This window comes from Caretta caretta, chromosome 2 (genome assembly GCF_965140235.1).
Source record: "Caretta caretta isolate rCarCar2 chromosome 2, rCarCar1.hap1, whole genome shotgun sequence".
NCBI classification, from domain to species: domain Eukaryota; kingdom Metazoa; phylum Chordata; order Testudines; family Cheloniidae; genus Caretta; species Caretta caretta.
In genome coordinates, this window is record NC_134207.1 from 260,182,322 (window position 1) to 260,199,042 (window position 16,721).

General features: G+C 40.3%; 1 protein-coding gene and 1 long non-coding RNA gene across 3 annotated transcripts in view; one reads left to right on the forward strand and one right to left on the reverse strand.

The window, feature by feature from the left end:
- The window catches only part of MINDY4 (MINDY lysine 48 deubiquitinase 4), a 95,315-nt gene that overhangs the window by 55,156 nt on the left and 23,438 nt on the right, over positions 1–16,721 (forward strand). For both annotated transcript variants that reach the window (XM_048837450.2, XM_048837449.2), the window contains exons 11-16: positions 135–236; positions 890–953; positions 2,600–2,665; positions 2,939–3,006; positions 13,729–13,792; positions 16,493–16,654. In XM_048837450.2, the coding sequence (XP_048693407.2) occupies positions 135–236; positions 890–953; positions 2,600–2,665; positions 2,939–3,006; positions 13,729–13,792; positions 16,493–16,654 (526 nt within the window). The remainder of the gene's footprint in view (positions 1–134; positions 237–889; positions 954–2,599; positions 2,666–2,938; positions 3,007–13,728; positions 13,793–16,492; positions 16,655–16,721) is intronic.
- The window catches only part of LOC125631170 (uncharacterized), a 92,550-nt gene continuing 88,317 nt past the window's right edge, over positions 12,489–16,721 (reverse strand). The window contains exon 4 of the long non-coding RNA XR_007354870.2: positions 12,489–14,010. This is a non-coding gene — a long non-coding RNA (uncharacterized LOC125631170). The remainder of the gene's footprint in view (positions 14,011–16,721) is intronic.

A 16,721-nucleotide genomic window follows, 5' to 3' on the forward strand; every position in this document is an offset into this window, starting at 1 on the left:
ATTTGAGGATCTGGGCCTTTGTACATATCACACCTGCTGTGAACCTGTGCACACTGAAAGAGATGTTCACTTTTACAGGGCTGTCTCACTAACTGTGATTTTTTCCTTGTTTCTCATATATCCAAAAACAACAGGTGTCTGCAGCCTTCAGACACTCATAGGACCAAATGCCTCACCCTGGCTATTGCAGATATTTTATGGCGTGCAGGGGGCAGTGAAAAAGCTGTGGTTGCACTGTAAGTGGGAGGAGCATTTTTAATTATCATGTAAGACTCTCATGTGTGTATAAAATGACTGTTTCTGTTTATACTCCTAAGTAGCTATCACTATGTTCGAAGGTCAGTATGTATCCGTTTAGTCTGAAAGGGTTTATTGCTAATGGGCACATGCTCGCTGGAGTTACCTGTCCTAATAGTCAGAGAAATCTCAGGGTGAATTCCTGGCCCCATTCAATGGGACAGTTTTTTATGAGAATTCCTTCCTATTAATCTGGAAGTAGAACTTTCCCAAAGCAGCTCATTGACTATTGTAATTATATTTTTAAATGTTTTTCAACTACAGTGGGTAACTCAGAAGAGACTTTGAATGTCTGTTCTACTTTTGTTATGATATTATTGTTCTTCTATTTTGTTGCAATGAAAAAATTCAGTAAGTTCTTCCATCTATACCTTTTTTCTTTCTAGATAAAGAAACATGAACTGATCAGTTGCAAACAAATCTAAAGGCAATCAGAGCTCAGATAAAGTAGTATTAAAAAAGCCAAAGGTCTTATTTATCGTCACTTTTTTTTTGTTTAGTCTTCCAATTCATTACAGCCCATGGATTTCTCTTTGTTGTGTTGTTGATTCTTCTAAAATGAATTGCTGTTTCATTTAATTCTCCTCTTTAGGTCTTCAGGAAGGCAGCAGTTCACTCCAGCAGGAAAATACAAAGCAGATGGAATCTTTGAAACAGTAAGGTTTTATATGTAATCTTCCTGTAATATATTTTGTAACTTCACATATATAGTGCAATGGGCCTGATTCTCCCCTGGCTGACCAAGGTTTAACTCTACTGACACCACTGTAATTACTCTAATTTACTTGTCAGAGGAGAATCAAAGAGGAAGTGACATAATTGGCTCCCAAACTACCTCACCCTTCAATGGGAATTGGGCTTTCCGACATCCTCCTTTTTCCTTTCCTTTCGTTCCCTCTCCTCTCCCAGGCCCCAAGTAATAGCAGTTTCCCCTCTAGTAGAAGAGATCTGGAAATGGATCCTTCCATAGCTCTTCACAACACTGTCAGAGAAAGAAACCCTGATTTTCCCTTCTTGTCCTTCCTACAGTATTCCTCGCCCTTTGTTTTTCTGATTAATAAATAATTAATTGTAAACTAAATTCTTTCCACTTACGCATTTTTTTCCATCTGAAGATGGAATTGTTTTAATAAAGCAATAATGCATTAAGCCTTACAAATAATACCTCCGTGAATTAGGGAAATATTTTTATCCCCAAAAACTGAGACAGAATGGGAAGAAGAGCTTTCTCACAATCACACACGAAGCCCATGACAAAGCCAGAAATATAACCATCTCTCCTGACCCTGAGTCCCATGATTTGGCCTCAAGACTATTACTCCCCTCAAAATCAAGGGGTGTAAATCAGTGATAAAGAACAGATACTGTTTAAATAACAGACACTGTAGGACTGGAAGGGACCTTGAGAGGTCATCTAGCCCAGTCCCCTGCATTCATGACAGGACTAAGTATTATCTAGACCAGTGGTTCCCAAACTTGTTCTCTGCTTGTACAGGGAAAGCCCCTGGTGGGCCGGGCCAGTTTGTTTACCTGCTGCGTCTGCAGGTTTGGCTGATCGCGGCTCCCAGTGGCCGCGGTTCACTGCTCCAGGCCAATGGGAGCTGCTGGAAGTGGTGCAGGCCGAGGGACATACTGGCTGCCGCTTCCAGCAACTCCCATTGGCCTGGAGCAGTGAACCGTGGCCACTGGGAGCTGCGATCCGCCAAACCTGCGGACGCGGCAGGTAAACAAACCGGCCCGGCCCTGCACCAGCGGTGGAACAAGTTTGGGAACCACTGATCTAGACCATCCCTGACAGGTGTTTGTCTAACCTGCTCTTAAAAATCACCAGTGATTTGGTATTCAGAAGCTGGCTCCAGGAATCGCCCTTCCACCCACAGATCATTCTTAAATTAATAATGAACTTCCATGCAATAAATTTCACATATCAGGAACTAACATTTTAAAAGAGCTCTCAGAATATATGAATTTTATAGCTAAAATAGGATTTAAAGTATGTTATTTTGGTAAGTGTTGTTGTAGCCGTCTTGGTCCCAGGATATGAGCAAGGCAAAGTACGTAAGATAATACTTGACCAGATACTACCTTACCAGTGTTGTCTCTCTCATTTTAGTAACATTGCTGAAAAAAGTGAGAGTTGTGAACATCATGGGCTTCAAAATGGATGTGATCCAATTTACACCAGCTGAGGATCTGGCCAAACATACAGATTTTGGTTAAATCTTGATTAAATAATTCAGGCTTGATTTATACCAGCTTATTATTATCTATTTTAATTACATTATTTTACATTTTGTTACAGCTAATACTACATAGCATCACAAAATATGAAGATCTGACCATTTTTCTTCAGCAGAATATTCATCAGGTATGATGCATGGAGAGGAAATTAAACTTGTCATTGTTCAGCTGTTATTTTTTCAGTGTTTAACGTTTTGTAGAAAACTGTATAAACAACATTTTGGGTATGACACTGATGCGTCCCATGTTTGAAAAAGATAAAGGACCAAATTCAGACCATAATGTAAATGGGAGTGAGTCTTATTGACCCCAATTGGAGGTGCATCTCCTTATGCTAGGGCTGAAAAGCATGTTCAATGAACAAACAAATGTAAACACAGTGGAACTTTTTTTTTTCCAGTTTGAAACTGGTCCATTTGGGTGCATTCTTCTTACCCTGTCGGTTATCTTTACAAGATCTATCGACCTGTGAGTATTTTTATATTCCTGTTTCCTAAACTTCAGAGTTGCCTTAGCCATGTGAAAGGTGTAACACAGGCAGGGAGTGGTCACCCTTCTAAATCTTTCTAGTTTCCACAGACAGTCCCTTGGCCCACTAAATAATATTAGTTCAGCATTTTCAGCATTCTAGGTGTTGTTTCTTACAAATACAGGGAATACTGCTGATATTGATTGATTCCTATGTTTGGCTTATCAGAAGCTCAATAAATCAGTAAGAGGCTTTCTGTTAGTTTTAGATCAGGCTCCTAATCTATAGCTGGTGAGTTTTTACGGGTGTCCACTGTGGAAAGTGTTCTAGTAGAAAGATGCTGAGCCCAGTCCTTTGGACCACATGGAGCCTGGTTTGTGTGAGATCTGCAGTGAGGTACAGAATGTCCACACAAGAAATCCAGCCAGCAGGTGACACGTACTGTGCTAATTGGGTTAGTCTACTCTAGTGTCTCTCTGCCACATAACAAATACAAACAAAATAACAGACCTTTTTTATTCCGGGCTCTCCAATTCTGGCAGAATTTCTGATAGCTTGAGCAGTTTTACTTCATTTCAGTTTTGGATGGTGATTCCGTTTTATATGGTCAGATGTCACTCAGGAAGCAGTGATCACTAAGTGAGTCAGTTGGTTAGTGTAATAGACATGCTGGCTCTAATTCAGAAGCATTCTTTAAGATAGCCTGTTTTAAATTGAGGGTCACCAGCATGTGGGACAATGGGTGAGATGTTTATTTGCACTTAATAGAGTTCACTGCCATCTGTCTCATGACTAATCAGTAAACTCTATATCACAATGTCAAAGCACACCCTGCAAAAGCCTTTAAGATTCATCCCCAAGTGAAAGAGAAGTGTCAATACATGAAGTGAGCTGTAGCTCACGAAAGCTTATGCTCAAATAAATTGGTTAGTCTCTAAGGTGCCACAAGTACTCCTTTTCCATCATTCATTGTATACCATCTCTCAACAATAACTCTCATGAAGAAATCATTTGTGTTTACATAAGATTATGCATTAGGGTTATCAAAGTGCTTTGCTGCAGTTAGGATTTTCTTCCTCTGACCCCTATATTGTGTTGAAAACAAATCACAATTTGGAACTGAGTTATATATATAATATATATATATTCAATTGCTAATCCACTGAGTTTTGTTCCAGGGTTCACAGGTTTTTTTAGTTGACTTAACATTAACATTGCACTACGTTTCCTTTGCCCTTATGCAGAGCTGACACCCAAGCGGTTGGTTTAATAATAGCAATACAGTATCTGTATTTTATAATATAAGTAGCATTATCTTCATCTTATTGGCTGGGGGACTGAGGCCCAAAGAGATGTGGTGGCTTTTTTTAGGCCACACAGGCATGAGATTTTAAAAGATATTTAGGTGCCAAGTGGGTTTTTCATAGGCATGTAAATGCCTAACTCCCATTGATTTCAGTCCATGAATCAGCCATTAACTAGTACCTATTTCTTAAAGATACAAGCAGTGAGGTTAGAGCTCCTGTTATTTTTGAAATCCTAACAGAAGGATTATGCCATGTCTACTTATCTGTAATTGATTTCAGTGGGAGTTAGGTGCCTAGACACTTTTGAAAAATCCCACTTGGCACTGATCTGCATTTTCAGGTGTCTAAATATATTTATAAATCTGATCCACAGTTGCAGTGCTGGTACAAAACCCAGCTCTCTTAAAAGCCAGATCTAGCACCATGCCACTGGATAACTTTCAGAAACTGTGCTGCTTTCCTGGCCCTGAGTGAGGTAAATAGGACCCAAACGGATCCTTTGTTTATAAGAAACAGGAATTTATCACTAAAGACAGTGAAATGTGTACTCAAACCTCTGCACAGCCTTTAAATAGAAAACTAAACCTTCTTATGTATATTTCAATGACAGATGAGTGGAGATGTCATAATCATCAGTTAGGATTTGAAAAATAACAGGAGATATGACCTTACTACTCATATCATTCAGAAATATGTGCCATTTCGTGGCTCATACACAGACGTAGTGAGTGGTTGTTATTTACACAACTGACATAGTTCTGGGTGAGAATTCAAAGGCCAGGGAGAACTGTTATATTCAGGGCCATCCCTAGGGGGTTGCGGGGCCTGGGACAAATCAGCCTGTATGGGACCCCTTGGGGCAGGGGATGCACTGACTCTCCCCCGGGGGCGCTACATGGGGCAAGGGGCACGCTGGTGGGGGCAATGGGGCTGCAGCTGCTCCACGGGGCGTGGGCCGAGGAGGCTTATCTGGCGCAAAGTGGTCGGGTGTGCCTGTCCGCTGGATGACAGTGCTGCCTCCTGCCCAGCCTGGGTTGGGATCTCCACACTCCCTGGCCTCCGTATTCGAATAATGGCGGGACTAGGGTGGGCATGCGGGGCAGGGGAGCTGCGTGCGCAGCACCCATCTGCCAGCACAACATCTGTGTGCTGGTGCCATGGGGGAGCCCAGTTGTCTGGAGGGAGGTAGGGCCAGACACACCACGGTGTCTCCTGCTCACTGGCTGCCTCTGCCTGATCTTCTCACTGCTCAGGGCAGACAGCTGCTGTCTTCACCCCATCTGACACCGTGATGTCGAAGTGCGGGGCCCCCCAAAGAGTGGGGCCCAGAGCGGTTGCCCTGGGGACGGCTCTGGTTATACTTAAAGGGATCAAATCCAGCAGTAGAGCTGATCGGGAATTTTCTGTTACAATATTTTTTTCCACAGAAAATGAATTCCCACAAAATAAAAACTTTCCATGCAAAAATTTCAGTTTTGCCAACATTTTTCAATTGTGCATTGAGAAAATCAAAACAAAATATTTTGTTTCAGCTCATGTCAGCCCATATCAAAATATTTTGGTTCCTCTAACTGAATTCAAATATTTCATTTCAGGTCAGTTTGCTATTAAACTGTCTGAGTGGTCACAATGCCTCATGGAAGGTGTAGTTTGGGTGCCTCATTCCACACTTCTCTATAGGCTACAGTCCTTGGCTGGACTACTGATCTCCGAGATCGCACTACAGTCTCTCCTCTGGTTGAACCGATGCAAGAGCCCAGCCCATGGTAGAGAATGGGGGCACAGGGCATTCGAACTACAACTCCCATGAGGCTTTGCTCAGCTCAGAGTTACATAGGTGAGTGTCAAACCAAATTAAATAAAATGTTTGAATTCAGTTCATAAAATCACTCAGAAATAAAAATTTTGGAACTTTCTGTTCCACCAAAAATTTCAAAGTTTTGACTTTTCACCACAATTCAGGATGAAAACAAATTACGGAATTTCCTGCAGGACAGAAATTCCAATTTTTGACCAGCTCTATCCAGCAGTCATTGTAAGTCAGTAAGATCATGGACATTTTTTAAATAGATCTACACAAGTAACAAAGGTGAAGAGTTGCGCTTTCATGCTGCTCTCTGTATTTTGCTTATGATTTCTTCATACAGCATGCTCACATAACCCTCAGCTGCGGAACTGATAACAAATGGAAAGAGGCAAGAGAGAATTCCTAAGTGAGTTCCTCATGATTTGTTGTTGCCTCTGGTTTGGGAAGCAACGCTAGTTGGTAACGATTGTAACTGCATTTACTGCTAGTGGTGAAAAAAATCAGAAATAATTGCAGTCTTACATTAGACGCTGTCACATCTCTTCAGACTTCCTCCTCAAACATCTTACTCATCCAGGCAATGTTAGGCACACTCTGTTGCTCTATTAGGACCTTTCTGGCACTGATCCATCCATTCAGAAGCCTACTTTAAAGTCCTGCATCCCACCAGAATGGTCCTGCGGTGAGCCCCCATTGTAGCAACATAAAATCTTCTTGGCCTCTCTCCCTCCGTTGTTATACATGAGACCATCAGTTCTATAACCTATTGCCAAACCGAGGCCCAATTGACCAATTGAATATGTTATCTCAGATTCCTGTGTGCAAGCACAGTGCATTACCACTTTGACGCTAGCTTGTCATCCCCTCAAGACTAAATATAATATTGGCTACATCACACACACCGTCAGTGTATTACTCACAAACTTCAGGAACTTATTTGGCCAGTGTGGACCATGGGCATTTCACTGCTTAATAGTAGCTCATTGCAACTAGATTTGTGCACACAGCAGTGCTTATTTGAACCTTTTTAACTTTTTAAAAAGTGTTTCTTATGAATGAAGAAAATAGTCATTTGATCTCTGAAAAACCACCAAAAAGTTAGGGGTCAAGAGGAGGCTGTGTAGGTCATTAAAGGTGACTTATTATAAACCCAGCAAAATGTGAGTCAACCTGTATCTCGTTATTGCGATCCCCAATCTCTAGTAATTGCATCTTTGTAGTCTTTTCTCTTCCACAAATGTGTCCAGCTCCTTCTTGAATTGACTTATGCAGTTCTTCTTCAAGTGCTCACACACGTCCATTCTGCTGTACGTGTGTGTTAGCCTCGTGCACAGTTATTTGAGAACTTTTTCCCTCAGTGGTACCCATCAGGTCAGCTCAAGCTCCCTCTATTGCCTTACGCGGCTGTGCACTGGTATAAGAGGATGGAGCTGCCCATTGATTCCTTCAGTTCCTTCTTACTGCCAGTGATGGTTGTTGGAGTGATCTTAGACTACTTATCACAAGTGTTTCCCTCACTCCTTTGCGTTAGGAATTAGTTAGTTAAGATAAGTTAGTTTTAGCTAGTTTTTTTACTGATAGATTTAGTCTTAGGTCTTTTGGACTACATTTTTGATTCTTTAGTACAGGGCTGGGTGCCAAAACGATGCCATGTTCACCAGGGTATATGTCCTGCCACACTTGTGCTAAATCCATGCCAGGCAGTGACCCATGCCTGGTGTGTGGGAAAATCCCACACCAGCGACAGATGTCACATCTACAAATGGTTTGAACCTCACTCAAAGGACAGAGTGGTCAGGCTCAAGGGTCTACTCTGGGAGGCAGCACTTCAGGCACCACTGAACTCATTTCACACAGAGAGAGCACCGAGTTCATCAGCCTCGGTGTGGAGCATGCCAGAGATGTCTGTGGTTCCTTGGTCCCTCTTGTTGGTACCAAAGGAAAGGCTTAGACCTTCCTCAGGTGTGGTACCAAATTTGATTGTGTCAGTGCCTAAGCCTAGTAAAGACAGAGACTCTAGCCTAGGAAACACGGTGGGAAAAGTCTTTTGCTTGAGCAATCTGCAGCTAAAACGAAGAGATCGCTGGCTCTGGAGCAATATATTCACTTATATGTGTGATAAATGATTAAATATAAAATAACCACAAAAGTGACATTCATGCTACTCCACTTGTTAACTCTCTCAGTTCAGGGCTTGCCTACACTACCACATGGGGTCGATCCAAGGTATGCAACTTCAGCTACGTGAATAGCGTAGCTGAAGTCGACGTACTTAGATCTACTTACCACGGAGTTGTCACTGCATAAGTCGACAGCTGATGCTCTCTCATCGACTCCGCTTGTGCTTCTCGTTCTGGTGGCAAAAAGTTCCATTGAAAAAAAAAAAGAACAAAGCAACAACAACTAACTCAGAATATGTGGAAAATGAAACCTTGGGCTTTTATGAAACAGAACAGAGTGGAAAACGCTCTCAAATTTACCAAAGTTTCAGCTGATTTTCCCTCCCCTCAAGCTTTGATCAGTTATATTTGCTAAGCTTAAATATCAACATCAATGTGGACAAATAGGTCGGTCTTGGTTTAGTATCTTTGTTTACTGTGGCAGGCTTTGATACAGAAGAGCTTGACATGGTAAATACAGAAAACAATCAACATACTTTGGAAAAATGAAGGGCTGAGTTGAAGCTGCCTGGATTTGAAGTACCTACATGGAGTAAGTTGTATTAAATCAGAATACAGAATGTATTAAAACTGACTGTCTTGTTAATGGAACTACTCACATGCTTAAAGTTAAACATGTATTTGCTGAGCTGGGATCCAAACAAGAAAAAACAGTGAGTTAAGAACAACACCGTGTCCTTGCTTTTATTGAGTCACATCACAACCTTCACAGTTTTTAAACATCGGGGGTTTTTTGCCCTTTTTTAAACATCTGTTACCTTTGTAAAAAGACTTTCATACTGTGCAAATGTGGAAAAAATTAGACCATTAATACATAAAGCCATTAATCTGCCCTGTCATTCCTCATATCTCCTTTATACTTATTTGAGATCTTTACATTCAAAGAGGAGTTTTTCTCCTTCTTTAGCGCCAATTCTATTTCTGTAGTGGACTCCTAATTGTGTGTTTGGTAATGTAACAGTGTTGCCATGAAAATGGGTGTGATGTCATCAATTTACTATTTCAGCTTCACCTCAGGATTAAGGAACTAACATTAACTTAAACACACACTTTTTTTTTATAGCTAGCAAACTGAAGGAAAATCTAAGATAAATAATGAACAGTAACCAGTTTTATGCTTGTTTTGCTATGTCAGCGTTTCCCCCAGTATTAAATGTATGCCTGGTTTTTGGATTTAATGTGCAATTCTCAGCTGTTTTCCATTAAAGACAGGGCATGGATTTTCCTTGGAGCTTGCAGGTTTTTGAACCAACAGATTGAGAACATAAACCATTATAGAGCATTGTTTTTTTAACATGAGTGTCACGCATCTGATGTCCATCTGATTAAGTATTTCAAACCGTCGTGTTCAGTATTCAAGTATTTTTGTTTCTTTACATTTTTTGAACTTGTATGTGTGCATTCTTAAAAATTGGATAGAACCTGGATACCGCTCACTAGAAATCCCCATTCCCACTACAGTTTCAGTTAAATATGTTTTTTTTTTTTTTACTTTTCCTAAACTCTTGTGTAATTTGTTTGTAATTTCTAAATCAGGAGTGGCTGCGATGTACTGATAGGTTTAATAAGAGGGACAGATCGAAGTAGGTGAATGGATACAAAGTTTTGGGGCTGATAGTAAGCTGATGTAAATTGTATTCGCTCCATTGATTTCAAAGGAGCATTGTCAATGGAGCAATGAGAATTTATATCAGCGGAGGCTCTTACCCATACAGTTTGTATAGCTCTTTGAGATTAATGGCACTGTAGTGCTTATAATTCCAATAGGACTCAAGGTTAATATATAATAATGTGGTTGAGCCCAGGCAAAATGAGATTAATTGTATGTCAGGATGATATTCTGTAATGTGTATTTGAACCAGTCCTGTCTCTAACAGCAGCCTTCTGAGACAGTGTTGGAAAGCATCAGAAAAGTGCATGCGGGCCACTGGATTGTTTTATAACTATAGAAGGGCTCCACTGTGGTATTTTTGTCATGAAGGGATTTCCCGAACTGATACAAAGCAAAAGAATTACACTGGGAACTTACCATCGCCAAAAAAATATTTTAAAAGAATAATATGTGATGATAGAGATGGCTACAAATAATTGGGTATAGGGAAGGGAGTTTTAACATCAGCATTTGGGTTCCAAATGGAGCAAATGTGTTTCCCGTAAATACAGTGCAAGCTGAAAATAGAAAATACATCTAGTAATAATAGTTCATCTGTAAGACCTTTGAGAACAATCTGGAAGTCCAAAGCTATCATTATGGCTTTATGCAAATAGGTGCCCATTCAGGGCAGCACTTAAGAATGAACTTAACTTTAAGGACGTTCTTAAGCGTTTTCCTGAATCAGATCCTTGGTATCTAACTGGATCATTTTCTTTACAGACCATTGCTTATGACCCAAATCCCATAACTAACTTGATTCCATGTTTTCAGCCTCCAATCAAAATATTTTCTGCCACTCCACAGAAATACTTCCATGCTATCGTAACAGAGGAAAATATTGATAATGTCACACCATGAAGATGCACAAGAGCCCTATAGGGTAATGAAAGAAGGCAATCCCCCTTTTTAATGGCCTTGTACTTGAGCAGCATCTTTTCATTGACTTGAGACCCTCCTGACCTAGGGAATAGAGCCAGGAGACTGGGATTTTATACCCAGCTGAACCACTGACTCACTGTGTACCATTGGACAAAATTCTTAGTCCCTCAGCTTCCCCATCTTTAACTTAAGGATAATGATATTCACCACTGTAGAGTGCTTGAAGACTTAGGGCTTGTCTACACTGGCCTGGTAAATTGGTGCTGCTGTGATTGATTCAGTGGCATTGATTTAGCGGGTCTGGTGAAGATGCGATAAGTCGATGGGAGAGCCCTCTCCCATTGACTTCAGTACTCCACCTCCCCGAGAGGTTGAAGCTAAATTGGCGGGAGAGCATCTTCCATCGACAAAGCATGGTGTAGACACTGTGTTAGGTTGAGATAAGCTACGTCGCTCACAGGGGTGATTTTTTCACACCCCTGAGCGACATAACTTACATCGATTTAGGCGGCAGCATAAACCAGGACTGACAGATGGAAAATGCTATTGAACTGGTATTATTAATAACAATAATTTATTGATTAAGGTTCTTTAGACAATTTATTACCAGGACATCAAAATTAATGACCCTTTCACAAGCTGCATGTCTTCAACCTACTGCATTGCAATCTGACAAAAATATACAATGCAATGTCGTTACCTGTATTTATTTTCAGTCTATACAGTGCCTAAAGTATGGTAGGCCTGTCAAATACCACACCTCTTATTGTACTGTAAATAAACACTCTGGCTCGCATGCTAACTTCTTGGGAATGGGGAACTGTAGTGACAGTATGATTTATAATCGTTGTAAATCTTATAGCTATATGTTTGGTGGTTGTTTCCTCCCTAGCAGAAATGATTTGAAATGCAGATGTGTTTCTTCTTGAAAATCTGAGATACACCTCTAAAGTCCCATATTGTTTGCACCTAAAGAGGCAATTAGAACTTCCTTCCATTGTCCTGCTTGTATGTCCCATTGCCCCTAGCTGACGTATATTGTATAGTCCGCTCATTTCGGACAAGGCTATGGCATTTTCAAGATGCAACTGTTTCTAAAACTAATAAGTGGCCAAATTCCAAAGATTATTATCGTTCCATCCATGCCTTGAAAGGTTGTGATCTCTTTATACAAGACTTTTCCACACCACATACACAGTGTTCATGGATTCTTCTTAGCCCTTTTGATTCAGCACAAGTAATATTAGCTAGTAAGGCACTTAGACATCACTGGAACTGGCTCTTGGATTGCCCTTCTCATTTATACACATGAAGTAGTGCACATGTGAACCTCAGCAGGTTCAGTTCAGATATAGTGATTCTAAGGACCTCTTCAGTCCTGAAAGCAGGCTGGAAATCTTAAAAGATTTACAATACATCCTGCTTTTGGCACTACAAGTAATACCAGAAGAAACATATCTCTACAATATTTGGGACGTAACCAGGAACTGCAGAGTTGCCCCAACTTTTTTATTCTTAGAACCAAATTTTTGAACTGAAAATAAGTGTTAAGTTTGTGTTTTGGATGAAATGTCAAGTTAAATCCTATTTTAACCACACCAAGTGCACCATAATACCTTTTCCATTATCACAGACATATTATACCGCTATATGTATTTTTTAAAGCTGAAATTGAAGGGGTCCAAAGACAAGCAACAAAAATTGTTAGATGTATGGAAAGGCTTACATATCAGGAGAGAGTGAAAAGATTAGAATTGTTCAGCTTAGAGAGGAGACAAATAAGAGGGAACATGCAACAGGTATATAAAACAATGAAATATATAGAGAAAGTCAGTCAGATAAGCCCTTTATCTTTTTACTAATACGAGAATAAGGGGAACCAATGTAACTGGAATTGGCACATTTAAAACTGAAAGAAGAAATACTTTTTAGGCCAGCACATGGAATTTATTGCCATAAAATTGTCATAGGGTCCAGTTGATTGATTGCATTCAGAAAAGGATCAAACATTTATAGGTATAAGAATATTCACAATTACATGAGAATTATAATGGATATAAACCCTCATGTCTCAGGGCATAATCCAACCACTAACTGATGGGATTTAGGAAAAAAACCTTCCTCTTTGGGGAGAGTATTCCATAATTGTCTACAAGGATGTTTCTTGAATCTTCTTCTGAATCAGCTGATGCTGACCACTATCTGAGACAGAGTACTGCAGTAGCTGGACCAGTGGCACGAAGCACTATGATGATTCTGTTTTTTCTAAGAATAAAGGACCTCAGAATAGGGTTTTTACTTTGCATATTGTTCTTCCATGTTGTGTATGGTAGATTATACTATGTATAGTACATATACAGAATTGTCTGCAGTTAATGGACACATCCCATTGATAGCAATGAGAATTTCCCTAGAGATCAAAGACAGACTAACCTGGTGGAGGCACCTTTGTTAGTAATATCTATATTTCATATCTGAAACATTACATAAAATACAAAATCAAGTATGTTCCTAAAACAATCATCCTTGGAAGTCATGCATATATATGAAGAATACTTGCATATCTTCTTCTAACACTCTTTTTTTGCTCAATAGTTATTTAAGCAAAACGCTCTAGGAGCTGTGAGTTTTGTAGCTTTAACTATTGTTGAAAATAGCTTCCCTTTCTCTTTACTGCTACAGTTTACCACTTAATTGCTAATTTCTTTTAAAACAACTTGCTATGTCTGCTATGTCTTCAGCAGGTTTTAGGTAACTACATAAACAAGCATATATTTTCTTAGAGAAATGTACCCAAAACAAATCCAAAAACTGAGCCATGGTAGCAACTTTCCAAGCCTTAGAAATGTTAAATCCTGTGAAATTATGATTAAACTTTCCCAAACCTTTTTCAGGGTGCGCAATGATTTTGATGTGCTCACTAACCAACTGATTGGCACCCACGGATACTGTACACAAGTAAGTAAGGGAGGTGGGTGAGTGTTAAAGACAGCATGTGCAAAAAAGCCAACATGATATGAACTATACTCCATGAAGAAACAACACTCTTGACTTCAGGTTCCTCATGTGTTTTTCCCTTTTTTTAAGTATCTTCCTCCTTTTTTCTTTTATAAGACTTTCGTTTTCTCTTCTTTGTTCTGAGAGCCTCTCGCTTTGTGAATCTTCTCCTTACCTGCCTGAAACAAAAATTTTTATTATTTGCCATTTTTCTAATTTTGCTTTGTTTTTCTAATTTTTTATTTTTGCAAGCTCAGTTGGGACCTAATCCAAAGCTTGCTGTAGTCAGTGGGCTTTTGATCGATACCTGAGTTGGGTTTCTGGTGCATCTTTCTCCCATCCCCATTTAATGAACTGGATGCTCAGTTGCTGGGTTCTTGGATCAGGGGGACCTAACAAATACCACTGAGCCACCATGTAAGCATCAATGATGCAGGAAGCAGTGTTTGTTGCTCAGAAATTACTATTCTTCCTTCCGATTTAGTATTGAACTAAGGCTGCAGGGCTGGTGGAGTTCCTGTCTTCCAATGAGAAGTAAAATTGAGGTCCTGAAAATCTGTAATCATTAAATTGGCATGTCCTCATAAAGAAGTAGTTGTAATCTTATTGCCCTGGTGAATCTTAAACTCAAGACATTCTGTCTACAGTACCTAAATTATTGCTGCAGGAAAAAGGCACCATTCACTTCCTTTCCCAAACCTGTTGTGCGGTGTTGCGGTGTGTGTTAAACATCTTTGGTGCTTCTTGTAAGAGGGGGCTGTACTTCCCTGGTGGACTAAGAGCTCCCTTGCTGTAGTTTGTACATCCGTGCAAGTCTATAAAGCTCCTGGGCTCCTTTGGAATAAAAACTGGCTATAAATATGTAAATTTATTATTGCTATCATACATCAAGTCTAAACTGGCAAGAGCTTAATTCTTTTTGCCTTCAAGCTATGGCAACTTGAAACTTTTTTCCTCAAAATTATCTTCATATTTTGTTTTTTCTCTGTGGACCCTCACAATGTTGTGTATTAATGCTCAGCCAATTCCTGTGTGTGGCATAATCCGCTTCTGTGTATTGCCATGTGCCATTAGTGTCAGCGTGTTTTGTGGAGACCTTATCCAAAGTGAGATGTGCGTGGTGTCCCATTCAGTTGCATCGGCTTTATACTCACACACCACTCTGACTCCATGGACTGGCCAACAGTAATATTAGAAGGAACAGCATGAGCAGACTCTGGCAGATGTAGCGTGTAGGCCGTAAGTGGTGGTACAGGCCATGACTAAGCCCACCACTGATTATTGTACGTAAGTGGCAGAGGAGGGTGTTTCAGAGTTGTACTGGGTGAATTTAATACATTGTTACAACATGGAAGGCTGTTTTGTACAGGCAAGACTTGTTCTCTTCTCTGTCCCTAGAAAATGAACACATCCATATAACACTCATTTCTTGGCCTTTCTTTATGAAACAATGTTAGGAATCTACCCTGCCTGATTTTGAATTTCAATGTGAATGGATTAAATGCTCTCCATGGAAAGCCACCCAATGGCTTTATGAGTTTTGGCTCTTTCAATTCACAGGGCATGGGAGGAACATGTTCTTTGGCTTAGATACACATGGCATTTCGCCCTTTGAGATGTGCTTTGGGATTCAGGTTCCAAGAAGCCCAAACCATCAAAGCACAGCTCAGGTCAAACCCCTAATGGCTCAAGCCCCTTCCACAGTCACAATTTTCTGAGGCCCTTATTGTATTTTAAAGCTGTCCTTCCACAGTGGATCCACCTGCTTGCAGTGTTCTCCAACATGATCTTCAATGGTAATACCATTGCACTGAGAGGCCTGGGGTTCACACTGGCTTTCAAAGGCAGCAGTGATACGGGCCATATAGATAGATACTGCATCTCCCTGCCTCCACGAAGGTAAATCCATCTCTGAGTGAGTCCAGGTTCACAAAAGTTAGTAAACCTTTTGGCAAATCTAATCTGATAGAAAAAGTATGCCCACACACATGCAGAAATGTCAGGAAAATATTATAAAATACTTGTTTACTCAACTCCTAGTTAACCATATCTTGATAATGTCTTCTGGTATTGCAATGTTTCTCAACCAGTGGGTTGCAGCCCCTCAAGGGGACAGGGTAATGTAAGTCAATTGGGGGTGGGGGTATCCTTAGCCAGTGAAAATTTTATTACAATCTAAAGCAAAGAAAATCACGCTCCCCCACTCCCTGCATCTGCTCACCCTTCAAGCTCAAGTATGTCAGCCTCTTGAAAAACACGCACACATCGATTACATAGGCTTAGCATTTATGCTGATACATTTTTTACTCTTACTGTTACAGAACATGTCAGGGCTAGTGAAAATGATTGACTTAGAATAAGGGGTGCCAACCTAGAAAGGTTGAGAATAGTATTGGATGTAAGGTTGTATTGGATGTAAACTGGCTTTCCTGCCCTAATCTGGCTGGCCTTTTAAATCCAGTTGATGTTTCTTCATTGCACTTTGGGGTAGGAATCCTGAAGCACATCCTTTGAAAAGCCCACTGCTTAGCTAATGCCTTTATTCCAAATAAGGGTAACTCCCCACTTCAGTAAAAGCTGTGGTTACCACAATGTGTTGTGTTGATTCTTAGTGAGCTGGCGAGATGTATAGTTGGTGACTTTTTTTTATATTATAAACAGGAACTTGTGAACTTGCTGCTGACTGGTAAAGCTGTGTCCAACGTGTTCAATGATGTAATAGAGCTGGACTCTGGAAATGGAAATATCACAGTTTTGAAAGGAATCACTAACCGCAGTGATATCGGCTTGCTGTCTCTCTTTGAGCACTATGATGTTTGCCAGGTATGTACCATTTGCTTTTGAGTTTAGTTTAAAAAGGAAGCAATTTACAAATCTGAAACTTGACATG